At 60.6% G+C, this 25697-nt stretch overlaps 1 protein-coding gene across 4 annotated transcripts; it reads left to right on the forward strand.

Moving 5' to 3' along the window:
* The first annotated feature begins 1035 nt into the window (after nt 1-1035).
* On the forward strand, nt 1036-22998 carry D2HGDH (D-2-hydroxyglutarate dehydrogenase). Of its 4 annotated transcripts, none has more exons than XM_057551547.1 (10): nt 1036-1086; nt 2267-2634; nt 7679-7736; nt 8968-9107; nt 9868-10061; nt 11192-11360; nt 13314-13457; nt 14755-14897; nt 16232-16397; nt 21811-22998. In XM_057551547.1, the coding sequence occupies exons 2-10, from the start codon at nt 2277-2279 to the stop codon at nt 22068-22070; spliced, it is 1632 nt and encodes a 543-aa protein (XP_057407530.1). In that variant the 5' UTR covers nt 1036-1086; nt 2267-2276; the 3' UTR covers nt 22071-22998. The 4 variants fall into 4 exon arrangements, with proteins under 4 accessions (XP_057407530.1, XP_057407531.1, XP_057407532.1 ...); XM_057551548.1 differs by having other exon boundaries at nt 1052-1090; XM_057551549.1 differs by having other exon boundaries at nt 1063-1086; nt 2272-2634.
* The last annotated feature ends 2699 nt before the right edge of the window (nt 22999-25697 follow it).

Here is a 25697-nt window from a genome sequence, read left to right on the forward strand (position 1 = left end):
ACGTGGGGGCCAGAGAGTGGGAAGAGAACTCTACTCTGGGTACTAGGGACTGTGCTAGTCAGCAGAGTAGAAACCACTGTTAGTTATTGTAACAATTTAATTGAGGGCATTCCAGGGCTGAAAAAGCAAAAAGGGAGCACTGAGGTAACAGTAGTTGGAGGAAGCAGCTGCCATCCCTAAGTCGGCGAGGGGGGGCGGGCGGGGTAGGGGGAGGAAGTTGGAGTCTGGATTTGGCTGCTTGGAGGAGGGGCGCTGATTAGGATTCAGAGCTCGGAGGAGGGCCGGCCGCACGGCCACCTAGAGCAGGTGTTACTTGGGTGGCCCCGGGCCTCAGGAGCCCCGGGAAGGGGTGCCCCATGGAGCTGGGGCACCCCTGAGGGAACGTGATACGGCTGCACCGTGCTGCTGGGGTGACGAATATCCATCAGGCCGGAAGCTTCCCCCCTCCCTTTGTCCCCCTTGGGTGGGTGCACTGGAGCTGCAGACGGCAGCCCAGCACCGGGCAGGTGCAGACCTGGAGGGGCCAGAGGAGGCGGCAGGCTGGAGAGGCTGCTTCCCTCCTGGTGTGGTTCAGGCCTTCCTGCAGCCGGGTCACCAACCCAGCCCAGCTCCTCTGAGGCCCCCTCACTAAAGAATGCTTGGGCAGGCAGCTTCTGGAGCTCCGCGGGTTCGGCCTGCCTGCAGTGCGTACCTGACCTGCACAGATGTCTGCCCTTCTGCCAGAGTGGGGGCCAGGGTGTCCCTGGGGCAAAGGAGGGGGGGGGGGTGAGCCAGAGTCCCCTGGGGACCGCCCGTAGGATGAAGGAGTGAGCAGTTACGCTCTCACCCTGGGCCAGTCCTCGTGGAAGGGGTGGGAGGGTGCGCTGGGACCCCCGCTAGCCGGTGCCAACGCGGGTCAAGGCCAGCTGTCACCCCCGTGGAAGCTGCATCAAGCTGCGCGGGGCTGGAGGCATCAGGGGCGGGGCCCGGGGACGGGGGCGGGGCCCGGGGACGGGGGCGGGGCCCGGGCCTCCGGCGCAGGCGCAGTCCCGCCCGTCCCGCCCACTCTTGCTGTGGCGGCGCGAGGCCTGGGGCGGGGACGCGGACGTGAGTGCGTGCGCGCGGCCGCCCGGGGTCCGGGCTGAGGGGCTGCGGGGCTGCGGGGCTGCGGGGCTGCGGGGCGCGGGTCCGGGGCGGCGGGCGCGCGCAATCGCGGCGGGGCGGGCGCCCGCGGGGTCCTTGGGCCCGACCGCCCGGGCTGGTCCCGTCTTGTGATCGCGCAGGCCGCGCGCTCCGGGCCCTCCGGAAGAGCCGGGGTGGCTCTGCGCCCCCGGGTGCGCCGAGGCCACCGCGATTAGCCGTTGCTTCCCAGCCGGGGCGGCCCCTCCTGGCCCCTGGTGGTCACCTGTGGGCTGGCCCGACGGCCGTGGCCCCAAGCTCCTGGTCCCGGTCGGGGGTCCCAGCGAGTTCCTTTCCTGAGCTCGCCCACCTGTACTGCGTACCCCCTAACGGTGAGGGTCACCGTCCGTGGTTCATTTAATCCTCACCCCCACCGGTGAGGCACATGCTGCATCAAGGCACAGAGAGGCTCGTTCGTTTTCTCAGGGTCACACAGCGGGTGTGAACCCACGCGAGAACGCTGCCCCCGGTGCCGGTGCCGACTCAGGTTGTCTGAGCACCAGGTGAGGTGGAAGTATCCAGAAAACGGGTGCTCCACCCCTACCCCCTCCCCGGGGGGCTGCAGGGCTGTGTGGTGTTTGTGCGAATCCCGGCTCTCCCACCGTGGGCAGCCAGAGGAACTTCCCCCTGCCCCCACTTTCTTTGATTCCGTGGTTTTTAAACTTGTAACATATCCACGAAACATAAGATTTATCATATTAACCATTTTTAAGTGTACGATTCAGCGGTATCTGTCCCTTTCCTTTTAGCACCTTAACTCCTGGTTTGTTCTGAAGGACTGGGGGTAAAAGGGAGATATGGTTGTTGCAGATGTTAAAAGCTGACACCCAGGGGTGGCCTCAGCCAAGGGCGTACATCTCAGTGACTTGTCAGGAGGTGACTCCACACTGGGTCAGGGTGAAGGCCTCGTGTCCCTTGTCCCCCCCACCCCCAGCCCACATCTCCCGGGTGGTCCAATCTCACTCCGCCACCACCACCGTGGAAACTGTTGTCTGTTTCTGGACCTTTCCTGGGCCTGGGCCCTGCCGAGGTCTCTCCCCAGCAGGTGCTTCCCTTTCCGTTGCTCCGTAGTATTCCAGAGTTCCAGGTCCAGTCACTTGCTTTTCAGGGCAGGAGCGATGATGTCCCGTCTGGCGCCCAGGTGGCCCGCGTGGCTCTTCTGGTGGCGGGCGGCCTGCGCTCAGGGAGTCTCCGCACAGCAGAGGACATGGGCAGGGGCATCCAGGATCCCTGAGCCGGGCGGCCCTTGGGGGGCCACGGGCACCAGCCCCCTCGTTCGAAGAGGCAGCTCCTCGGCTTCCTCCGGTGCTCCCGAGGTGACGCTGACCCGGGAGCGCTACTCCGTGCGGCGGCTGCCCTTCTCCGTCGTGTCTGAGGACGACCTGGCCGCCCTGGAGCGCATCGTCCCCGGCGGGGTCATCACAGACCCAGAGGAGCTGGAGGCTCCCAATGTGGACTGGCTGAGGACGGTCCGAGGTGAGTAAGGGTCTGTTCGTGGTTCTTGCTTGGCGGGGCGGGTGGGCCTGAGAAACAGCATGAGATGAGGTGAGGCGGTGAGGAGGAGCTCTGGGTGGCGTCACCTAACGCTTTTCTTACGCCCGACATCTACACATTAAAAGATGAAACAGCGCCTCCCCCACCCCTGCCCCCCCTCCCAGCTGCTCCGAGGTGGGGGTGTGTGTTAACTACTGCTCACTTCCTCTCAGCGCCTGCATTAGTCTCCCGGGGCCACTGTGTAACAAAGAACCACAAACCAGGCTCAAAACGACGCATTCATCCTCTCCATTCCCAAGGCCAGAGTCTGAGATCCAGGCGTGGGCAGGGCTCCCTCCAGGGGAGGGCCCTTCCTGCCTCTTCCAGCTCCCGGGGGATCCAGGTGACCTCGGCTGGCGACAGCATCACTCCAGTCTCTGCCTCTGTCCTCACATGGCCTCTCCCCTGTGTCCTCTCTCCGATCTCCTGTGAGGATGTCTGTCCTTGGATTGAGGTCCCACCCTTATCAGGATGATCTCATCTCAAAGATCCTTAACTTAATTACACCTGTAAAGACGCTTTATCCAAATAAGGTCACGTTCGCGGGTTCTGAGGGGTGGGAGGTGGACGCATCTTTTGGGAGGCCTGTTCTCCCCAGTGCAGCTCCCTCTCCTCCACTGTGCCGGCGGTTCTCCTCCTGGACCCAGCACGCCCTCTGGATAACAGAGATTTCCTAATACCCTGTGTTCTCTTCTGAAATGATTTCAGAGATAACGCGACCTACTTCCTTAGTTGCAGAAACCAACATGATGTTCTTGCTACAGTGTTCAGGAGAGCTAGGAGACAAGCAGTTTACAACATGCAGAGATTTCCTAATACCCTGTGTTCTCTTCTGAAATGATTTCAGAGATAACGCGACCTACTTCCTTAGTTGCAGAAACCAACATGATGTTCTTGCTACAGTATTCAGGAGAGCTAGGAGACAAGCAATTTACAACATGGTGACATATTTAAACCTGTAATTCCAGGACACGCTGGGCGGCCAGGTCCTCAGGCTGGGCCTGGATCCAGCGCACTCGGGACTGGAAAAGAGTAGTGGAGGGTGTGCTGTGCTGTTGACTCGGACACCCTGAGGGCCGTGCTGCCGGCGGGAAAACCTTCGAGTGAGGTTCCAAACCACAGTGCAGAGTCTTGAGCGAGTGGAACTGGGGCGGAGGCGCAGATAACGGGGCGGCCCTGCCCCTGTGGGAGGCCGGAGGCATTGGACAGCCTTCGGCTCTACTTCTCTGCTGGGGCGCCCTCGAGTGGAAGGGCGTCCAGCCCCGCCCTGCCCACAGGGGCGGCGCTGCCCCGTTGAGAGGCCCCGCCCAGCAGGCGGTGATCCTGGAGGCCGGAGAGGGTGATGCCCACCTCGGCTCAGCCAGGCCGGTCGCGGTCCCGCCTTGGTGCTGCTGTCTGGGCGGACGGACCTCAGTGCCCAGCCCCACGCAGGGCGCCCCACCTGCTCGTCCCCGAGGCCCGCGTGCTCCTGCTCCGGGGTGCCCCAAGCGGGCGGGGGCTGCAGTCTCCTGGGGGCCCTTCTCCCTGTCAGCCGCCCTCCTGGGGGCCGGGCAGTGGGCAGCCTGCCCTGCGTGCCCGCGTGGAGGACCCCCTCCGGGCTTCCTGTCTCCCTGGGTTCGGGAGGGCCGCACGGGGCCTCCTCAGCTCTGAGTCCGAGGGCTCAGGGCCCAGGGGCTGCTCAGTGGGTGTCTGTTGGGGGACTTGGTGAATTTTTGTCGAAATACTCCTTTATGTGGCTTTCTTTTGGAGAGAAAGCCTGTCTAAATTTTTGATCATTTTAATCTCAGAGTTATGTAGAAAATATAAGTTAGCAAAAGCTGATTAGGGTCTTTTAATTTTTCTTAAAAAGTGAGATTTTATTTGAAATGGAAACTTACTGAATATTTCTTCCTTCAAAACTTAGACCACTCGCTCGTGGGTGAACCCCACAAACTTTGCGCCTGCACCGAGTGAAAGGCTGGGGCCCTGGCCGTGCAGATGGACACGAGGCTGGCCTGGGGGAGGCAGCGGGAGCAGGGAGTGGGCTGTGCTCCACGTGGCCGTGAGTGCCCCGGAGGCCCCCCCCAGCACAGGCCCTTTTCTCCGACCGGGGCAAGCCTCTGGAAGGGCGTTCCTAGAGCAGGAACAGCCAGCCAAAGCCTCAGAGCAGGGCTGCGCTGGGCTCCTTGGAGGAGCCGTGAGACCCGAGACCCCATGAGCGGCCGGAGTGGATGGAGTGGGGGAGGTCAGGGAGGGACGGGTCAGCGAGGCCTCGAGGGCCCCGTGCGTACTGACCTTTCCTGCGAGCTGATGGGGAGTGCGGCCGGAGGGCCACAGCAGAGGGGGCCTGCGCTGTGACCGGCCGCGGTGGGTGTGCGAGAGGCCGGGCGCCTGGGCGGGGGGGCTGGCCGCTGAGTAACGAACGGTTGGCTCCGGGTGTGTCTGGAAGGGAGGTTGGCTGACGGCTGGATGAGGGTGTGAGGGAAAGACGGCAGGCACGCAGGGACGTTTGGCCTGAACAGTAGCAAAAACTGGACCCATCTGCTGAGTTGGTGAGGAAGGTGACCGGAAGGGTGAATCTGTGCGGGGAGAACCAGGAGTTTGGGTTTGGACGCATTCACATGGCCACTCGAGGGGGCCTGTCGGGCCGTGGAGCAAGCTAGTCTGAGGTCTAGGGCGGGGCAACACTGGGCGTTCCGAGGAGGCTGATGACCGCTGTGGTCAGTGGGGGGGGCGAGGGGCCAGCCAAAGGGGCGGAGCACCAGGGGCGGGGGAAGAAAGGCAGGGAGGCGGGGTCGTGGGGTCAGATGCGGCCGCAGGGACAGGCTGAGACGGGTCACGTGGGCGTCCTTGGGGACACGTGGGAGGTTCTCCGTGGCGTGAAAGGGATGCATGCTCCCCTGGAGCCGGCCCTGGGGTGTGAGGGACCAAGAGGGGCAGAGAAATGGGTGGGGCTTGCAGGGCTTTGGGGGTGAAGAGAAGGGACTTTCCGTCTTTAGTTCTAGGATGAGAGCGCCGTCTCGGCAGGTTTGTGGTGTCATCGGGGATGACCAGGTGGAGAGGGAAACGTGGATGACACAGGGACAGGAGGGACGTCCTCGAGGAAGCGTCGGGGGGGGGCCACAGTCCCGTGGGCGGTGCAGATGCTGGCGCTGGGGGCAGCTTGTTCTGCGGGCCACTGGACGCCAGGAGGCCAGGTCTGAGTCCTGCTGTTGACAGTCTCCATGGCCCGGCCAGCAGGCTCCTGCGGAGGGTGGGCAGGAGGTCCTGGGCTTCAGCTCTGCCCCCTCGTGTGCAAGCAGCCCCGACGTACGACGTACGCAGGGGGCGGCAGCCGAGCATGCTGTGCTGACCCTGAGGTCGGTGGGCACTGACATCCCCGGGACTCGGCTGGGAGACCGAGAACCGGGGGTGCCGCCAGGTTCGTGTGCGTGAGGAGGGTGCCTGGACGAGGCCCCTGGGGAGGAGGGCACCTCTGGCACCCCAAGCCCGGAGGCGTCCTGAGGGAGGGAGAGGGGTCAGTGCCCTAGGGCTGCAGGGGAAGCAGAGACAAGAGGCAGGAGTCTCGGCAGCCGCCGGAGCAGCTGCACCAGGGCTCCGGGCGCTCAGGAGGCAAGGAGAGCAGATGGCCTCCTGGGGGTGAGGCACCTGGAAACGCTGGGATGCCGCTGGCAGGTGGTGGGCGGGGTGCTGAGCGAGCTGGGATCCAGGGCGGTCCACCTGCAGGGACAGCCCCCAGTGCACTGTGAGGGTGTTGAGAGGGAGGAAGGCCGCAGTGGGGTGGTGTTCTGAGCCTGTGCAGCCGGCCTTTCCGCCTGTCTCCTCGCTGGCCTGCGCGTCCCGGCCTGTCTGGCCTGGACGCTCCTTCCCTCCGGTCCTGGGCGGTTCCCCCGAGTTGCCTCTGATGATTCTCTGCTCTGTGCTCCGTTCTCTTTGTAGGCCCGCCTTATTAACACGTTGGGCCATTTTCTTATCCTTTCCCCCATGAGAAAGTAAACTTCCCGGGGGCGGGAGAACTCGTCTGTGTTTATTCTCTGTGCCCATCACAGGGCACATAGGGTGGGCACTCAGGTGTTGCTGAGAAACAGTGTGTGAGTGAAACCAACAGGAGCCTCGGGGGTGACCAGGGTCCCTGGACTGTGCTGTCCTGAAGGGCTGGATGCCGAACGGCCAGCTGCCTGGGCAGACATGGTTCATTTGATGCAAAGCAAGTGAGAAATGGCTTTCAGAATAGAAAAGGGTGAGGTAGACACTACAGCCCGAGCTCAGAGCTCCATGAAGTCACGGACCAGCAGGAACACCTGCCAGACGCCCCCCTGTCCTCCTGCCGCCTCTTAGCTACTTAAAGTACTGATACTTCCCACAAAATTGAAAGGGTGGAAAGAGACTTGATTGTCTTGGAGGCAGTGGTCAGGAATGCCGGCAGACGAGGCCACGGCTGGACAGCAGATACATCGTGAAGAATTGTAGCAAAGAATTGTAACCAATGAACAAGCTAAGAACCCATGAGCCCGCACTGCTGTGATTAAATAGCCAAGGACACAAATACGTGAGAGGGAAGGGGAGGCCCCTTCTTACAGCAGAAGGTTGACTCGAATGCGGGCGGATGGATGGATTTAGAAACATCACCTCTGGTACCTGTCCTGGGAACAGATTCAGGTAAGGATGGTCAACAGACGCTAAAGTTCACGGGCGACTGTTTGCGGGACGACAGGGTATTGACGTAACCTCAAGTGTCTCTGCACGAGACATGTATTAATTACAAGGGAAACCCAGTAACTTTCAGTGGGGAAGCCGGGCAGACGCCCCTGCCCCGGGGCCCGGCCACCCTGCTTCCCAGGGCCCAGCTCGGGACCACAGACCACCACCCACTGGCCCTCCACCTCCTCCAGCTGGAGACGGGCCACTTCTGCCATCGGGTTTTGGCCCTTGAGGTTTGTGGGCCAGCTCCGCCAGGAGGTGGGATGCACCCCTGCCGCGGGGTGACCGCGCGGCTTCTGTCTTGCAGGTTCCAGCAAAGTGCTGCTGAGGCCCCGGACGTCCCAGGAGGTGGCGCACATCCTCAGGTACACGCCCTGCCCGCTCTCTCTCCTGTGTCGCGCACCGGTGGTTTCCTCACAGGCACAGGACACAGAACAGGCAGACCCCGTGAAGTGGGCGGTGACCGGGGCTGGGGAGGTGGCGGGGCAGTGCCAGCCTGAGCAGGGCTGAGCCCGGAATCTTGGACCCTTGGGGTACCAGGTGGGCCTCGGGTGGGGAGCGGCTGCAGACTCGAAGCGCAGGGCAGGGAAGGAGACAGACCTTTTCTTGAGAAATGTGTTTTTTGATGTTTTATATCAATACACTCTCGTGTTGATTATAGAAAAATTGGAAAACGTACAAAACCATAAAGAAAAAAAATGCAAAAGCAACCAGTAATTTCCCCTCCAGAGAAAACCACCGATGACCTTTTGGTGTGTTAGCTCAGCATCTTGCTTGCGCGGGTGAGGGTTTTTAAATGTTACCACATTGTATCTACAGCGTCAGAGTCTTTTTTCCCTTCCATTTGGCAATATCCGTGCCCATCTCTTGTTGCTAATTATTCTCCCACGCCACTTCCATTGCATGGAAAGTGTGCGCCCTGTGAGTGCTTTGTCCCCACGGCGGCACGTTGACGTGTGTCCAGTGCGTCAGAATAGCTGGCAGGTGGGCGGGCGCCCCGGCCTCCTCTGTCAGAGCCACGGCTGGAGGCTGACCGCGCGGCAGGAGGCTTTTTTGACGCACGTGGGCAGCCTGCCTCTCGGGGCAGGTGCCCTGCTGCCCAAATACTGACCCATCGGGGCCCTCGTCGCTGCAGGTCTTGGCGCGGTGGGAGCCTGGTTGGGGACGAGGTGCTGCTGATGAGGCTGACGTTTGTCTGGAGGGCGGTGGGCGAGGGAGGGGCATGCGGCCAAGGTTAAAGGGGAGAGGAGACGTGGGGCGTGGAGGTGGGAGGGGGCCCGGAGTGCCTGGGGGCTGCGGCTCTTCAGGTGAACAGGGAGGGCGGCAGCTGTTGCTCGGACTGTCTGTACTTGGAGCAGTGGCGTCTCAGGGCAGCTGGGGCCTCAGCCGTGATCTGGGAAGATGCCAGCCGCCAGCTCCCCGGGGGGTAGTGTGATGGACGTTTGTCCCCTCAGACTCCCATTGTGCGTGAGGACCGAGGAGGCACCCCCTCGCGGCTGCGGCAGGAGGGCCTTGGGGTCTCACGGCCCCGAGAGTGTCCCCCTGGGCTGCTGGTGTGGGAAAGGGGCCCTGACGCTGGTCCTGTGCGTGTCCCAGGTACTGTCACGAGAGGAACCTGGCCGTGAGCCCACAGGGGGGCAACACGGGCATGGTGGGGGGCAGTACCCCCGTCTTTGATGAGATCATCGTGTCCACCGCCCTCATGAACCAGATCGTCAGCTTCCACAACGTGTCCGGTAAGGCCAGCTGCCCGTCAGGACCATCCCTCTCAGCCGCGGGGCTGGGCCAGTGGGGGACCCCGGCCGGGGAGGGCCCAGAGGCCACCACCACTCCACCCGAGCCGGGCCCCCGGGGGCGTCTGCAGGGGGGCTGTTATTCAGTTGGTTACTGGGGTGACTCACCCCTTGGGCTTGAGCTGTCCCCGCGGCCCCTTCGGATTGACATGTCCTGACCGTGCCGGCCCTTCCCAGGGCGTGCAAGGCGTCTACGGGGCTCCCTGCTCGTGAAGCTCGGGGCCCGGCAACGGCGAGTCGGTGCCTCTCGGGCAGGACATCCGGGTGGATCGTGCTGTCTGGCAGGGGTACCTGGACACTGGGCGGTGTCGAGCAGCACCCTGGCCTCCACCCACTCGATGCCAGCAGCACCTCCAACCCAGATCGCCTCCAGAATTGTCACGTGTCCCCGGGGGCAGAATCACCCCCACAGTTGAGGGCCACAGCCTTGTAGCAGCCCTCCGTTTACGGCTCCCTTGCATAAGCGTGTATGTGTGTGGGGGGGTGTGGTGTATGTGAGGTTTTTTCCCTCCATTTGGCCTCACTGTATTTTTTCTTTTCTCATGAAGGCATCTTCTGGGGAGGGATGGGGGACACGCCCCTTTTCCTCCTCGCCCGGGTTCCGGGCGGACGCCCCTCCTGGGGGTTTTCGCCTGCAGGGCCCCCCCGCGTGGTCCGGCTGGTCCTGAGCTGAGTTCCCGCGGGCGCTCTGGTTGCTTGGCAGGGGTCCTGGTCTGCCAGGCGGGCTGCGTCCTGGAGGAGCTGAGCCGGTATGTGGAGGAGCGGGGCTTCGTCATGCCGCTGGACCTCGGGGCGAAGGGCAGCTGCCACATCGGGGGGAACGTGGCGACCAATGCAGGCGGCCTGCGGTTTCTGCGATACGGCTCGCTGCGAGGGACGGTCCTGGGCCTGGAAGTGGTGAGCCGGGGACGCTGTCGCGGCTCGGCGCTGGCCCTGCTTCCAGGGGCGCTGGCCCTGCTTCCAGTGACACTGGCCGGGCTCGCTCTGGCCCCCAGGTCGGTCCCAGGGTGGCTGACCTTCCCAGTGGTCAGCATGCGAGGTCTCTGGGCGAGACCCCCTGCCAGGTCCACCCTTGCTCCCTGCAGACACCTGGGGTGGTGCAGGCCCAGCACGGGGGCTGCCCTTTTGGGCCCCGGGTGGCACAGGTGCATGAGGCCACCTCGGGGATGGGGCCTCGTCCCAGCCTGGAGATCCAGGTTCCCACCGCGCCAGCCCCGGTCTCCTCTCGGTCCCAGCAGGGCCTTGGGGGTTACACGTAGCACCCCGCTCTCTGGCTTCCCACGAGGTGATGGCGTGCCCGCTGCCCTGCTGCCCCTGTGAGCAGCTGCCGTGGGGAGCTCGAGCGGGTTCCTGGACCAGCAGCAGCCCGCCCGCCAGCTTCCTGGTGGCTCGCGCTCAGAGGAGCCCCGTGGCGCCACTGTCACCACCCCTAGGGCTGCTGAGTCTGTGAAGCACACCTCGGGGCTTTCTAAAGCCAGGGCCCTCTGTTTACCCAAGGAGGGAACGACTTCCATCTGCTAAATCACGAGGTTCCCGTAGCTTTGTCCTCTGGACGCAGGTTATTTTTTATTGTAACTCACTTTCTCATTTTCACAAGCTGTTTCACTAAGCTTCTGACTAAATGAACCAAGCAAGACTCAGGACGGGCTTACAGAGCATGACCGAGGGGCCTGTGGATGAGGAGTGCAGGGGTGGGGGGCCTGACGCACTGCCGTTCTCTGCCCTCCTGCACCCCAGGTGCGCCCGCTTTGGGCCAGCTTCCCGTGAGCACCGGGCCCTGAGCTTCCCGATCGTGGTGGTGGGGGGTCGTCACTGCAGCCGGGGAAGAGAAGCCCCTCTTTCAGCCTGTTGGGGTGACTTCAGGCCTGGTGCCACCCTAGGGACCCCTGTGTTCCTGGACCAACGTGGGGCGGGGGACTGATGGCTGGCTCAGCTTTCTCAGGGTGCGCTGGGCTGGGTCGGCCTCCCCAGGGCGTCTGCTGGGCCCGTGGGCTGATGCGAGAGTGCCCGTCTCTGCTCCCTCGCAGGTGCTGGCCGAGGGCACCATCCTTAACTGCCTCACGTCCCTGCGGAAGGACAACACGGGCTATGACCTGAAGCAGCTCTTCATCGGGTCGGAGGGCACCCTGGGGGTCATCACCGCCGTGTCCATCTTGTGTCCGCCCAAGCCCAGCGCTGTGAACGTGGCTTTCCTCGGTAGGTGCCCCCCGTCTGCCTCTCGAGCGGGTTCTCAGGCTGCGCTGCCGTGTGCGGTCCCTCCTGTTTCTCCGGGCTTCTCGCTGTTTCCAAAGGTTCTGGGACCTGGCCTTGTTGGTGTCCGCAGTGGGGTTTGGGCAGAGCACACTCTATTCTGTAACAAAACCGGGGCTTTGTACGTTTCATCCACCCAGAGTTTGTTATTTAGGCAGCTTATGCAGTAAGATTCACAGGGAAATGATGTGGTTTGGCGCAAGATCAAGGGCACGAGTCTGTTCATCACGGGGTTGTGGGGGGGCTGTAAGCAGTACCCTCTGTAAGCCAGCCGCTCGCCTCCCCTGTCTTGGACCACCTGTCTCTGCGAACGCGTTGGGACATTTCCCTTGCCGGCCGTTCACGTTCTCTGCTTCCCTTCACAGCAGGCTTGAAAAACGGGCTCATGTCTGCTTCGTTCCGATCCCTCCATCACCTGTTTGCACCTCCTTTCCCGCCGTCGTTCAGCTGCGTTAGGTTGACCGCGGCCTCCGCTCCTCTGCTGGTCCAGAGGCCCGTCTCTGGGAGGTCCCCGCGCCTTGCCCGGCGGCGGGATCCAGGGCCCGCGGTGGCGCCCACCACGCACGGGTTCTTGTCTTGAGTCCGTCAGTCTCTGATCTCTGGTGGTCCTTACTGTTACTTTCCACACGTGCCATTTTCTTCGTCCCCTGTGTCAGGCCTTCCTCCGGAGGCCGCGTGCCTCGTGAACACGTCCTCCGTCACTTCCTGTCGTGGATGCCTGCTGCTGTCAGTTCTCGCTTTGAGTCTGTTCAAAACCATCTCCGTTTCACCGCATTCTTGGAAGACACTCTCGCGAGCACAGGCTGGCATCTGTGCCCTCTTGTCCTGTGAGGGCGTCACTCCGCGTGGCTCTGTGGCTGTTGGTGGCGTCAGCCAGCCGTCCTCTGTGCCGCTGCTCTGAGGGACCCTCTCTCTTTTTCTTTGGCCGATTTAAAGATTTTCTCTTTACCTTTGGCGTTTTATGGGTCTCGGTGTGTTGCATGTGAGAGTACTTTTCTTTTTCTCTCTGGGTTTCCTGAACTTCTTAAACCCATGGCTTGGTTCTCCCACTTCCAGAAGTTTCCTGCCACCCCCCCCCCCGTCACCGGTTGCCCCCGTTTTGCTCCCCTCTCACGATTGCGATTAGACGCCGATAGAGCCTGTCAGTCTGTCCACCCTCCCTGTGTCTTACCTGCACCCGAGTTTCCATCCTGTCTCACTCTGTGATGCGTTCTGGAAGGTTTCTTCTGATCTGTTTCCAGTTCACTGACGCTCCCTGCGGCTGGGGTTCATATATCGCCAAACCCGCCACGTCCAGCCCTGCGTCCAGCTGGGGGGCCTGCACGTGTTCCTTGGGCCTCAGCCCCTGAGCTTCACTCGCCGGATCTTGTCTCTGGACCCTCCTCCCTGACCTCCACACGACCTCTCAGTGCCTTCCCATCCCTGCCCTGAAAGGCCAAGTGTGCCCACCCTGCCGCCCCTGCTGACATATCCACGTCCCCTCTCTGCCTTGGGCCGCTTGGTGGTCAGCTCCAGGCACCGGGACACCACGGAGAGCTCGGGGGTCAGTAAATGTGCCTTGAACGACTTGCTGGGCCCTGGGTGTCGTCAGGGACGCACAGCTAAGCCGTTTTCCGGGGCGGCCCGTTGCTGGCCCTGTGTTTGTGGACTTTCCAAGTGGCTTTCCCGAGCGTCGGGGCTCTCAGGCAGGCTTTTCTCTTCCTCTTCGATGCCTGTGACCTACGACGTGGCGGCTGACCCGGGTGGCTTGTCCCGCTCCGCGAGGCTGCCCAGCTCAGCGGCACTGTTGCCGGGAGACGGGTTGGTTTTGCTGCTTGAAAGGGGGCTCAGGTGGGCCCGTAGGTGAGGCCCTGCCTCCGCATGACCAGCTCGCCTGTCCTTTCTCCACGTCTGTTGCAGGCTGTCCTGGCTTTGCTGAGGTTTTGCAGACCTTCTGCACCTGCAGGGGCATGCTGGGCGAGATCCTGTCCGCATTCGAGTTCATGGACGCCGAGTGCGTGAAGCTGGTCGGGCGCCACCTCCGTCTCGCCTGCCCCGTGCAAGGTACTGTCCCCGCCTGCTGGCAGCGCCCACCGCCCCTATTGTGCCGTTTGATGTGTGGGCTGATCGGAGCCTCCGTCCCGTCTGTGAAGTAGGAGATGGCAGGGAGCGTCGCCACGGTTCCCGCGTCCCCGTAGTTGTTGAGAGCAGAATTCTCCCGGAAATTCGTTTTACGTACGCCCCCGGAGTTCAGTCGATGCTGTCGGCCGTGCTGTAGCCCTGGGGTCTTTGGAACAGCCAGACGCACAGTCAGGGGCGCCCTCCCGGCTCCTGCACTGGGAGAGGTGTCATCCCATGAAGTGCTGGCCCTCGGAACTCAGCCAGCTCGTTCCGATTTAGCCAGTGAGCTCGTCATGCCCAGGTCTTTAGTCCGCGCTCTGTGTAAAGCTAAGTCCATGCAGCTGTACACCTTGATACTTTCACTTCTGGAATCGACCCGGAAGAAATGATCGTTGTCTTACCCCAGGCTGCCCTAACAGAACACTACAGCCTTAAAAAAGGAAATTTATTTCCCCCAGTTCTGGAGGCTGCAAGTCTAAGACCAGGGTTCCATCGGGGTTGGGTTCTGGTGAAGGTCCTCATGGGGTGTCTTCTGTGTGTGTGTGGGAGAGACCTCTGGAGTCTCTTCCTCTTCCCACGAGGGCACCAGCCCTGAAAGATCAGGGCCCCACTCTTAGGACCTCAGTTAACCTGAATTACCTCCCTAAAGGCCTAATTTCCAAATACAGTCACATAAGGGGTGGAGTAGGGCTTCACCGTGGGAATTTGGGGTGGGCGGTTACACAGTTCAGTCCATAATAGTCATAATGTGGAAAGAACTCTATGCTTTAAATTTTTACTGAGGTATTTGTTTTCATATAAAATAGGAAACCACCCGTCCAGGGTAGAGAAATAAAACATGTACAACCATTGGAAAGATGGAGGGTCCCTGGGGGGTAGGGGCGGAAGGTCCCTGGATGGACAGAAGGTCCCTGGATGGTTGGAGGGCCCCTGGGGTGTTATCGGCCATTGCAAAGCGCTGGGCCTCCCCTTTAGCCTACAGTTTGGTAAGAGGAGCCCCTGGGCGCCTCCCGCCCTATCCAGGCACCACGAGTACAGCTTTGTGGTGTCTCCAGGGGGCATGGTTTCTCTTACAGTGAAAGACCTATTTTTAAACTGTCTGAAATTCAGCCTGAGTAGCCAGCGGCTGCTCTGCGGGCAACATGAGAGCCGTCAGGGCTACTAGAGCTGCGGCTGGCCTAGACCTGTCCTGGCTCTCGGCCGACCGCCTTCCCCTCTGCTTTCCCTCTGCCCCCCCCAGAAAGTCCGTTCTACGTCCTCATCGAGACCTCGGGCTCCGGGGCGGGGCACGATGCGGAGAAGCTGAGCGGCTTCCTGGAGCAGGTGCTGGGCTCGGGGCTGGTCACCGACGGGACCCTGGCCGCCGATCAGAGGAGGGCCAAGGTGTGTGGAGGCTGCGGCCCTCGTCCTTCACGACGCCTGAGGTTGGACTGTGGCCTGTGGCTGAGCGTGAGCGGGCGTGCCCAGCGGGGCCATCTGTCCGGGCCGGCGCCGCATCCCTGGCGGTGGTGCCACCCGCCTCGGTGCCCCCTCTGGTCCTGCCCTGTCTGGGCTGCTGGCTCCACAGCCCCGTTCTTAAACGTCGGTGCCAGGGGCCCGGCCGGGTGGCACAGGAGGGGCCTGGGCCAGCACCCTTCCTGGGTGGGTGAGGGGTCAGGAGGACGTCCCTGAAGGGGCATTTGAGCACAGGTGGATGGGGGGTGGGGAGTGAGGTACCTGTGCAGGTGCACAAAGGCCCTGAGGGGCTGGTGCCTGCCGTGTTCCAGACAGAACTTTCTGGAGAGGGTGGGATTGGAGCGCAGTGAGAGGGGGTGGGCAGGCAAGGGGGCAGCAGGTCTTGTGGACGTGATGGACGTAGGTGGCCGTGAGCGGGGGTCGAGGAGCCCGTGGGCACAGGGGACGGGCGGGGCCGGCCGGCTCAGGCTGGCCGAGCAGGGCTGTGGCTGGACTCCAGGTGTGAGGGCGTCAGGCCAGAGGAGGGGCTGCCGATGAGTGTGCGGGAGGCGGGTGCCGAGTGACCCTCTGCTGTAAAGGTCTGTGAGGCGGCTGGGGAGGTCCGGACGCTGGCTGGGTAGTCCGTGGTGGCAAGGAATTATTGTTATTTTTTCAGGGGTGATCATTGCACTGGGGGTATGTTAAAAAAGCAAGAGAAAGGAGCTTTTGCCTTGCCGAGGAAGTTGGTTTGCTGGGAGGTTTCCTGAAATGGGGAGTGGGGAGTGGGGAGTGGGGGGTGGAGGGCGGGGCAGGGATGAGGCCCAGATGGGACGGGCGTGCCCAGGCCCTCTGTTCTCTGACGCGACAGGGAAGGCGTTCTCGCGAAGGACAGCGTGACCATGATGAGGACACCCTGCCTCTCTGCTCCCTCAGTCCCTCCCCGTGTCCCCGAGCCCAGGCCGGGGATGTCCCCCCTGTCTGCCATGCTCCTCCCACGCCTGCCCTGCCCCCGCCCTCCCTCGGGGCCCTGTCATGGGGGTCACAGGATCTGTTCCGATTGTCCCGAGAGGGGCCCTGGGTGCCTGGGTCCTGGGGGCCAGCCTGTGGCCTCATTCGGGGACCTTGTCCCATATGGACTCTGGGACAGAAGCCACACACCTGTCACAACACAGAACGTTTCTGTCACCTGGAGGGTTTCCTCGCGACCCCGCGGTCACCCCGCAGCAACTCAGCATCGCTGCCCTGCCCGCCGCAGGTGACCGTGCCCGTCCCCTCACTTCCAGATGCTGTGGGCCCTGAGGGAGAGGATCACCGAGGCCCTGAGCCGGGACGGCTATGTGTACAAGTACGACCTCTCGCTGCCCCTGGATAGGCTCTACGACCTCGTGAGCGACCTGCGGGCCCGCCTCGGCCTGCACGCCAAGCACGTGGTGGGCTACGGCCACCTGGGTGAGCGCCGCCTGCGGTGTGGGTGGGGACCCGGGGCCGGGAGGGGGAAGGGCGTCCTCGCCACGCGGTCTCTGGGGCCATCTCGGAGGCGGAGTGCAGGGTCCGGTCTTGGCTGGGGCAGCAGGAGGTGGGCCCTGAACGCGAGGGTCTCGAGGTTTGATGAAGGGGCCTCACCCCTTCCTCCTCAGACGTAAGGATCTTAAAACCAGTTCAGATAATTATTTTTTGCAGAAAAGTCACGCAAAATGAAAGGAACTGTTTCATTCCCCTTCATTCTCGGCAGCCTTTGGAACTGGGCGTCTCAGAGCCCCGTCCACAGGGCAGGTGTGCTGGGGTGGGCCCCTCTGGGGCCTCCATCCATGTCTTCAGGGTGGGATTCGGCAGTGCCTCCTGGGATTGTGAGGGTTTGAAGAGGTGCGGTGAGGGGCACATGGTGGAGGGCTGGCCCTGGCCCGGCATCGCTCTGAACGCTTGAGTGGAGGGATTCCACTTTCAAGAATTGAGGAGGAACGCTGGATTTGTCGAATGCTTTTTCTGGGTCTGCCCAGGTGCCCGGTGCTGGTTTTCCTTTGACCAGCCAACAAGGCTCATCACTCCAGACCTCTGAGGGCAAGTGGGCCTGTGTCCCAGGATAAGCCCAGCATGGCCATGATCCTTTTTGTGTCTTGTTTGATCCCGTTTACTTATCTCATGTAGGGCTTTCTCCATCCTGTCCTGTAAGGCTTCCTTCTTCTGTCCAGGCTGGATGTTGGTCTCAAAGTCCTAAAACGATTTGGGGGTCGTCTCTGGAAGAGTCTGTCGGGTTGAAATTACCTTTTCCCTGAATGTTTGGTAGAACCTGTAAATGAAGGTATTTGGGCCTGAAGGTTTTTGTGGGTATTTTTTGGGGGGGGTGGGATTGACTACAGAGAAATTTCTTTAACAACTAGAGGGCTCTCCTAGCTTTCCTTTTCTTCAGAATTGGTTGTGGTAATTTTTTTTCTGGGCATTAGTCCATTTCTTCTAAGCCTTCGAGTATATTGGCATTACCTTGTTCATATTATTCCTTTTTTTCCTTTGTGCCATGTCCAGCCTTTGGGGAGGGGGGCTATTTAACTGCTGATTTGGTTTGTTTCTTGTCTCTGTCGACTGAAGAAAAATGCACAACCTAAAAGTTGTGAGTTAAGTTTTATTCGGGGACCATACTGAGGACATAGGCTGGGAGGCAACCTGTCGGATAGCTCGGAGGGACGGCTTCAAAGAGGTAAAGGAGGAACCAGGATATAGAGGAGTTTTTGTAGTCAAATATCAAAATATTACTGCTAATCATGAAAACCAGACCGCTGAAGTTAATGATTTTAGTGCTTTTCTTTTCTTTTTTTTTTAACATTTATTTATTTATTTTATTTTTTATTTTTTGGCTGCGTTGGGTCTTCGTTGCTGCGTGTAAGCTTCCTCTAGTTGCGGAGCATGGGCTCTAGGTGTGCGGGCTTCAGTAGTTGTGACTCACGGGCTTAGTTGCTCCGCAACATGTGGGATCTTCCCGGACCAGGGCTCGAACCCGTGTCCCCTGCATCGGCAGGCGGATTCTTAACCGCTGCGCCACCAGGGAAGCCCCAGGTCCCACCCTGTCTGATGGCACTTTCATTATCTTTCGGGTCTGAATATTTTCTCATTTCCATTGTCATGGCTTCCTTGACCCATGAGGTAGGCAGAATTGTGTCTTTAAATTTCCAAACATATGGGAGTTTTCTAGCCATTTGAAAGATCATGGGCTTGTGACTGTGCTGTGGGCAGAGTGCTGGGTGGAACTCATCTTCAGTTGAAGCGTGGTCCCTGGCCCAGGGTGCAGCCAGTTTCCGTGGCCGTTTGGTGGGTGCCTGAGAGGGGTGTGCCCGCTGCAGACCCTCCAGATAAAGTGTGCACTCTGTGCCGCCCCCTTCCTGGAAGCTGCTCGCCTGTCGGCTGCCGAGAGGAGCCCCCACTGTGACGGTAGACCCCTCTGCTTCTCCTGGTGCCTCTGCTAATTCTGAAGATAGGAGTTGCGGGCTGTCAGTTTGATGCCGAAAGCTCGGCCTCGGTGACCGGCGCCAAATGGAATCTCAGAGACAGAGTTTTGGGTGAAGTAGAAAAGAATGGCTTTATTGCTTTGCCAGGCAGAGGGGGACCCAGCGGGCTCCTGCTCTGAAAAACTGTGGGTCCCAACGCGGGAGGATTTGGTGAGGAGTTTTATAGCCATGGTTCAAGGGGGGGGGTTGCTGATGAGATTAGGGTGTGTGCAGGGCCTGCGCTCCTTTAATCTGGCCTCAGGTGGTCTCCTGATGAGCTTCTCTGGTTCCTTTAATCTGGCCTCAGGTGGTCTTTTCTAGAATGAAGAATGCTGACATCTTCCATTTGTTGGGGGTTTTAGTTCTGTAAAGAGCTCAGATACATTGTTCTGTGCGTCCTGTGCAGGGGAACCGGGACCTGCCCCAGGGCTGCACTGTTGTTTCTGGGCTGCTCCTCCCTCGTCTCTGCAGCCCCTCCCTTCCCTGATCAGCAGCTGTTCGAATCTGCCCTTTGGAGTTCAGGGAAGGTCATGGAGGCTGAACAGAGGGGCTCCCTTGCCCAGGAGCCCCACAGGGTCCTGCTTGGTTTCAGTTAGAACTTGGGCTTATAGGGCATCTTAGCAAAGAACAGTACATCTTTGGAGATGGCACAGATGAAGAGGACAGAACTTCTAGGCAGCAGATTGTGGGAAGGTGCATAAACACACGGGGAAGCTAATGGACATGAGGCTTGTGTAGACCAAGGCCAGAGTTGTCTCAGGTGGGTACCCTGACCTTGCTGGAATGTGGGGACACCTTTACACACTCATGTCCTGCTTTTAGGTGGACGGAGGGCAGAGAGCTTCTCTTGTGCCTGTTTCTTTTCAATTGCCTTCAGCTCAAAATAATCCTTATGCCAAAGCAGGCTGTTTTGAAGTGGCATATTTTGTAATTTACATAGACTGTAATTACTCAGTGACCTGGATTTGTCTGACTTTGGGCCTTCTATTTGTCCTTCATTTCTTCTATTTCTTTTTCTCTGATTTATTACCTTCTTTTGGTTGGTGTTTTTTCTCATATAACTTGTTTCCATTTACTAATGAGGGAATCGTGCCTGTCTAGTCTTTTGGCAGTAGCCCTAGAATTGTAGCCTTACCAGGGCGGTCCTGCCTTCCCAGGGTTGGAAGTTAATCAGTGTCATGATCCCCCTCCCAAACAGTGTGGTGGTTCATTTTGTGTGTCAGCCTGGCTGGGCTGTGGTGCCCAGATGCTTGGTCAGACACCAATCTAGATGTTGCTGTGAAGGTATTTTTAAGATGAAATTAACATTTAGATTGGCAGACTTTGAGTAAAGCAGATTACCCTCCGTGATGTGGGTGGGCCTCATCTAAGCAGTCGAAGGCCTGAAGAGGAAGGCACAGGTGTCCCCTGAGGGAGAGGGGGTTCTCCCCACGGCCTCTGGACTCGAGCTGCAGCGTCCGCTCACCCCCAGGTCTCCAGCTGCTGGTCCGCCCTGCAGGTTGGGCTCCCACGTCCCCACAGTCGTGGGCCAGTTCCTTAAAATCCACCTCTCTTTGTCCCTCTGTCCTCCTAGCCCTCTCCCTCCCCCCGACCCCCACTCTGTACATTGCGTGCATCTGCAGGTGTCCTACTGGTTCTGTTTCCCTGAGAGCCCTGATCAGTACTTGGGGCAGGGACCTGGGGACCTGGGGACCCCATCACTTTGATGTTACCATCTGCTTCTGGTCACACACTGTGTTTTGGAGTGTGTTCCATCGTGTTTTTTAGCCCCAGATAGCAGCAGTGCTGTTGTTATTACTCCACGAGGTCAGTGTTTGTCTAGACTCACCCACACCTCTGGTCCTTCTTTGACCTGGGGTCACAGCCCTGCCTTTAGAATTGCCTCTAGTGTGGGAAAGTAGGTGACAGCATGTCTCGGATTTTATTTACCTGAAAATGTATGAATTTTGTTCTTCAGTGGTTGTTTTTCCAATGGATTTCAAAATTCTCTGTTGACAGTTCTGTTCTCTGCAGAGTGAAGACATCATTCTGCCCTCTTGACTTCTGTTGCTGCAGAGTTAGCTGTCAGCGAGTGCGGTTCCACTGAAAGGAGTCCATTTCTTTCCTTTTTGTTCCTTTTAAGATCTTTCCCTTTTCCTCGGGGTTCCTTGGCTTCACTCTGCTTTGGTTTAGGTGAGCGTCGGCATGCCCTGCTGGGGTCTGGTGGGCTTGGCTTTTAGAGATTGCTCCCCTGTTGTCTCTGCAAATATTGTCTCTCCCCACCCGCCCCTTCTTTCTGGAGCTTCAGTCGAGGGCTCACGATGTCCCCACGCGTCTGTCTCTCTTTCCTGTTGTCTGTAGCTCTGATCCTCTGTGTGCTTGATTTGTTTTCCATTTCATTAATCTCTCTTTGCTTGTTGACATTTCAGTGACCATATTTTTCATTTCTAGAAGATCAGCCTGGGTATTTAAAAGCTTCCCCTGGTCAGTGTCTTGTATTTTTCTCTCTCTCATTCCTTTAAACACGTGAAGCATTTATTTTCCGTTTCTGGAAATCACCAGGTCGCAGGTCCTGGCGGGTCTTGGTCATCATCGTTTCTTTTCTATGTGTTTGCGATTTGGGGCTCATGTATCTTAGGCTTGTATCTGTGGGAATTATTTGAGGCCGAGGTGGGGTGATTTGCTTGTGCAGGAGGTGGGGAGGGTGGGAGTGGGGCTGGGTCCCGGCCCGCAGCCAGGAATGGCCTTGGGGCCACCGGGGCCCTGTGAGCTGTGCTGGAAGCCCGTGCAGGCTGGCTGCTGGTGTGGATATCTGAGTGTCAGTGGAGATAAGCTTCTCGCTCCGCAGCGTTTCCCTTGGGAAAGACCCTTGTTTTTGGAGCCTTCGCCCTGAGGGTATCAGCGGGAACCACTTTTGGTGGGAGAGGGATCCCTGGTTCGCTCCCTACATTTGACAAATGTGCATGGAGGGAGGGGGTCTAAGAAGCCCCAGGTCACAGGGTCAGAGGCCCCCAGGTCACCTGGTCCGAGACCTCCTGGACACTGGGGACCCAGGTCTGTGGTGGCATCGGTGGTCCAGCCTGGGGCTCTCGCAGGTCGGGCGGGTGTTCGTCCCTCTCAGTCCGGAGCCCTCGGGGAGGGGTTGGGGGGTAGGCTGTGCGGGTGGAGATGGGGGGCTGGGGAGAACTTGGAGAGAAAAGTACGTGAAGCCAAGGGAGCTGCAGCCCCCAGAGGAGGGGAGTGGTCACCAGCAGGTCAGTGGCCAGTGACGTGAAGGGCTGGAAGCCGGCTGTGAGGGCAGAGGCGGGTGGGACCAGCATTCCCCCGGGCGGCCTCCAGGCAGGGCAGGGGCGGGGCTCGGGGCTCTCGGGAAAGGGGGACCCAGCCTGACCTGCGCGTCCCTCCAGGGGACGGCAACCTGCACCTCAACGTGACGGCAGAGGCCTTCAGCCCGTCGCTGCTGGGCACCCTGGAGCCCTACGTGTACGAGTGGGTGGCCAGGCAGCGGGGCAGCGTCAGTGCCGAGCACGGCCTGGGCTTCAAGAAGAAGGACGTCCTTGGCTACAGCAAGCCACCCGAGGCCCTGCAGCTCATGCAGCAGCTCAAGGCCCTCCTGGACCCCAAGGGCATCCTGAACCCCTACAAGACGCTGCCCACCCGCACCTGACGCCCACTGCGGTCAGCGGGAGACTCGGGAGGGGGCCTCGATCCTTGGCTTTGCCTGTGGGGCGCGCCCGCAGGCTGGCGTGGGCTCACAGGGCCTCCATCCGACGGAGCCAGCGGCAGGCGGGGTGACCGGCCCCCTGGTCGGCGGTGGGGAGCCGGCCCTGTGGAGCCTGGGACACGTGGCTCTCGGCAGGATTCCTCCGGGTGCTCTGCCGGTTCTGTTGGGTGGGCCGAGTGGAGAGGGCTGCTCGGTCCTCACTCCATCCTCGGGGCGGGCACTCCGTCCCTTTGCAGGTCCTGGACAGGCCAGGTGGGTGAGCCGTTCTGCCCAATCAGAATAGACCAGGTCACCCCTGCTTTGCCTGTGGCCCCTGGGGTTCCACCTTGTGGGGTGCAGCTCTGGGAGGGGGCACGGGTGGTCCTTCCGCTGGTCCCCCACGCAGTGTGAGCCTCTGAGGTGCCCTGGGCAGAGGTGATGAACTCCATGTGGGCAGCAGAGCACCGTGAGGTGGGTCCACGCGGAGCTCTGACCAACAGACCCTGGGCCATCGGGCGCTTTACGGATGATTTTTAGTCACATTTGAGCCAGAGTGACAGGAATGCCCCCCACTGTGGAAGGTGTCATTTCCCCTGTTTTCTAGAAGGCCCACGAGTTGGCAAGACCGTTGTCGGAAGACAGGCATTGGTTTCTTGCACTTGGTGGTTTGCTGTGATGTGTCTTTCCAGTTCTGCTTTGACCACGAATGTCAGTAGTGCCGGGTGAGAAGCCCCGCCCGGCACAAGCATCTTCAGTCACCCCGACCGGGCCCTCCCCATTGACCTTGGTCCCTGGGGCAGCTGCTCGGGCTGTGGAGACAGTCTGGGAGGCTGGACACGTTTTCTGTTTCTGGCTGCTGTGAACTTCCAGTAAAAGTGGGAATTAATCACGATACTTTCCTTCCTTCTGTTCTTAGAAATACAACCTCATAAAAGCCCAGGTGAAGCGCCCGTGTACCCTGTCCCTCAAGCACCCGAACGTCAGTGACCCGGGGCCTGGCAGTCTGTGTGTGGGGACAGGGCAGCCCTGTCCCCGTCCCCCATCCCCATGCCATGTCCCCCGTCCCTGTCCCCCACTGTGTGACTTGGAGCCCCGCCTCATCGGGCCCCTGAGGCGTGGTCTCACGTGGGTAATGTGCAGTGAGGGGCTTTGCGATGCAGAGAGACCTCCTATAAAAAGTTTTAGGACTAAGCAAGTTTATTTTGGAGAATTAAAATAATGCATGGATTACTAGAGGGCTTAAAACTTTGAGGCATTTCCTGCTAGAGTAAGAGTGGGGCTTCGAGAAGGTGGCCTAGTGACTGGGGGTGGGAGGGAGCAAGTGGCAGGGGGACCCCTCCATGTCCTTGAAGGGTAACCTGGCCCCCAACATGTCAGAAAGTGAAGCGGCACCCACTGGCCCTGCGGTTTCCTCCTGGGGCTCGCCCCTCAGGACCCACCTGTGCACGCGCACACCTGCATGCACCTGCACACTAATGGCACACGTGCACGCATGCACGTGCCGGCGTGTCCCCGGGCCATGCTCGGAGCACCGTCTGCAGGTGGTGTCGGTCAGTGGCCGCGTCGCCGGCCGTGTGTCTGTTGAGAAGGAGGCGGGTGTGCGCCTCTGTGGCCCCTGGACAGAGGGGCGGCCGGAGGAGGGGATGGAGGGGGTAGCTCACCTCCTGCTTCTGAGAAAGGCCGTCGACTCTTGGAAGCCGGTTCAAACAGAACCTTCCTGCGTGTCAAGACCGCGGCTGGGACTCACTTTGGGTGCCTGGAGGCCGGGTTGGGTGGGGAGGAGATGTCATTTTCTATATTTTTGGGATGCTTGGCCTTTTTTTTTTTTGCCAAGTGCCCGTACACTCTCATAAAACGTGAACAAACCAGGCGCAAGCTGATTCAGAGGTCCCATGGCTGCTGCTGGGCTGGATGGGTGAGGCCGGGCATGGGCTGCAGCCACGGTCCCCTCCCCTGTCACCCAGGAGAGGGGCGGCCCCAGCAGAGCCTGCTCCGACGGGGCACAAGCCCCTGCCCCTGCTGACGCGGCTGGCCCGGGTCCACCTGCCCGGCCAGGGTCCTCTGGCTGCAGACGGGACACACCCTGGGGGAGGTGGGCGCTCTCCTGGGGGTGTCTTGGCCCCAGCGTGATTTCAGGGCCCGGGCCAGGGCCCATCTCCAGCCCCCGCGGTGGCCCAGCAGGGCGGGTGTGTCGGGACACCCGTGACTGCCTCCAACTGACCCTTCCTGCTCTCTGCCAGGATTTAAAATGCAGGTCCCCTCCCCACCCGTTGTCGGCTGCCTGTGGCCTCGCCTGGTTCCAGGGCCTGCCTGGGGGGCCCTGCAGTGGGTCCCTCCGGCCTTGCTGGCCCCATGGCTGGCTCTGTCCCCTCTTCCGTCATCCCCGGCTGGGCACTCAGCACGATGGAGCTCCCGAGAGCCCTGGTGGCTTGCCTGTCTCTCCTCCATCCTTCCAAGGTCAGCGGATGGCCCGTGGTGCTCAGCTTCTGACCCTCTGGAAGCCAGGTTTGAGGCTGGCGTTTTCCCAGTTGTTTCTGGGACGGAGCCGGGGCTGCCCTGCGCAGCGCCCTGGGTGGAGGAGGTGGCAGTGGCGGGTCATAGAAGGCAGGCACACACCAGGCATTCCCTGCCGGTGACGAGGCCTGGGGTGCGGCGCCGCGGGCCAGGGGCCTTGTTTCAGGACCCACAGCGGCTGGGGTGGGATATGCCGTTTTCTCTGCACCCCCTTGACCAGCGATGGTTCCCTTCTGCCTCTGAGGCGCCCTGTCCGCTGGTCTTTGTGCCGTCTTTGTGGATGGTGTCCTGGAATCCATGAAACAACGTGGCCTGCGGAGGGGACACGGGAAGGAGGCCAGCCAGCCGGACCCCCGCTTATGTGATGGTAAAACGTGGGCTCCGCAAGGACAGGGAGGTCTTGGGTTTTCACACGTCCAGAAAAACCCGCTGGAACAGCAGGAAGACCAGAGGAAACCCCGTTGCATCCAGCAGGCGACTCTCAGAACCTGCGGGGACATGGGCCGTGTGGACCACACCGCAGAGCCCGGGTGTGGGCTGTGCCCGCGGAGAACACGTGCCCTCCCCGGGGCCGCAGGCGCAGACGGCAGGACACCCGGAGCGCGTGTCAAGGCGGGGCCTGGGGAGGCTCCCCCATCCAGAGCCTTGCGGGCTCTGTGGTCACACGAAACGTCACACGAAACGTCACAGGCAGAGAGAGGGAGCCAGGCAGGCTGGGCGCCAACAACAGGCACCTTCGGGCCAGGAGCGGACCCTGCGGCGGGGTGGGGGCAGGGGGAGACCACCCACCTCCCGAAGCGGCTCCTCACCGGACGCTTGCCCGGGGACAGGCCCCACATGTGCCTGCAGGTGGCGAGGGAGGGGCTGAGGGCGCTGTTGGGTTCGGCTTAAAAAAAGCTTCTGGGGGGGCTTCCCTGGTGGCGCAGTGGTTAGGAGCCCGCCTGCCAGTGCGGGGACACGGGTTCCAGCCCTGCTCCGGGAAAATCCCATGTGCCGCGGAGCAGCTGAGCCTGTGCGCCGCAAGTACTGAGCCTGCGCTCTAGAACCCACGAGCCACAACTACTGAGCTCACGCGCC

This window comes from Balaenoptera acutorostrata, chromosome 8 (assembly GCF_949987535.1).
Source record: "Balaenoptera acutorostrata chromosome 8, mBalAcu1.1, whole genome shotgun sequence".
Classification (NCBI taxonomy): domain Eukaryota; kingdom Metazoa; phylum Chordata; class Mammalia; order Artiodactyla; family Balaenopteridae; genus Balaenoptera; species Balaenoptera acutorostrata.

What these genes read in the sequence shown, in the direction of transcription:
- D2HGDH (XM_057551547.1), top strand. Translation starts at nt 2,277, where the DNA reads ATGATGTCCCGTCTGGCGCCCAGGTGGCCCGCGTGGCTCTTCTGGTGG. An exon ending in CAGCTTCCACAACGTGTCCG is followed by an intron (nt 9,108 to 9,867) that starts GTAAGGCCAGCT and finishes GTTGCTTGGCAG; the next exon opens with GGGTCCTGGTCTGCCAGGCG. An exon ending in CGGTCCTGGGCCTGGAAGTG is followed by an intron (nt 10,062 to 11,191) that starts GTGAGCCGGGGA and finishes GCTCCCTCGCAG; the next exon opens with GTGCTGGCCGAGGGCACCAT.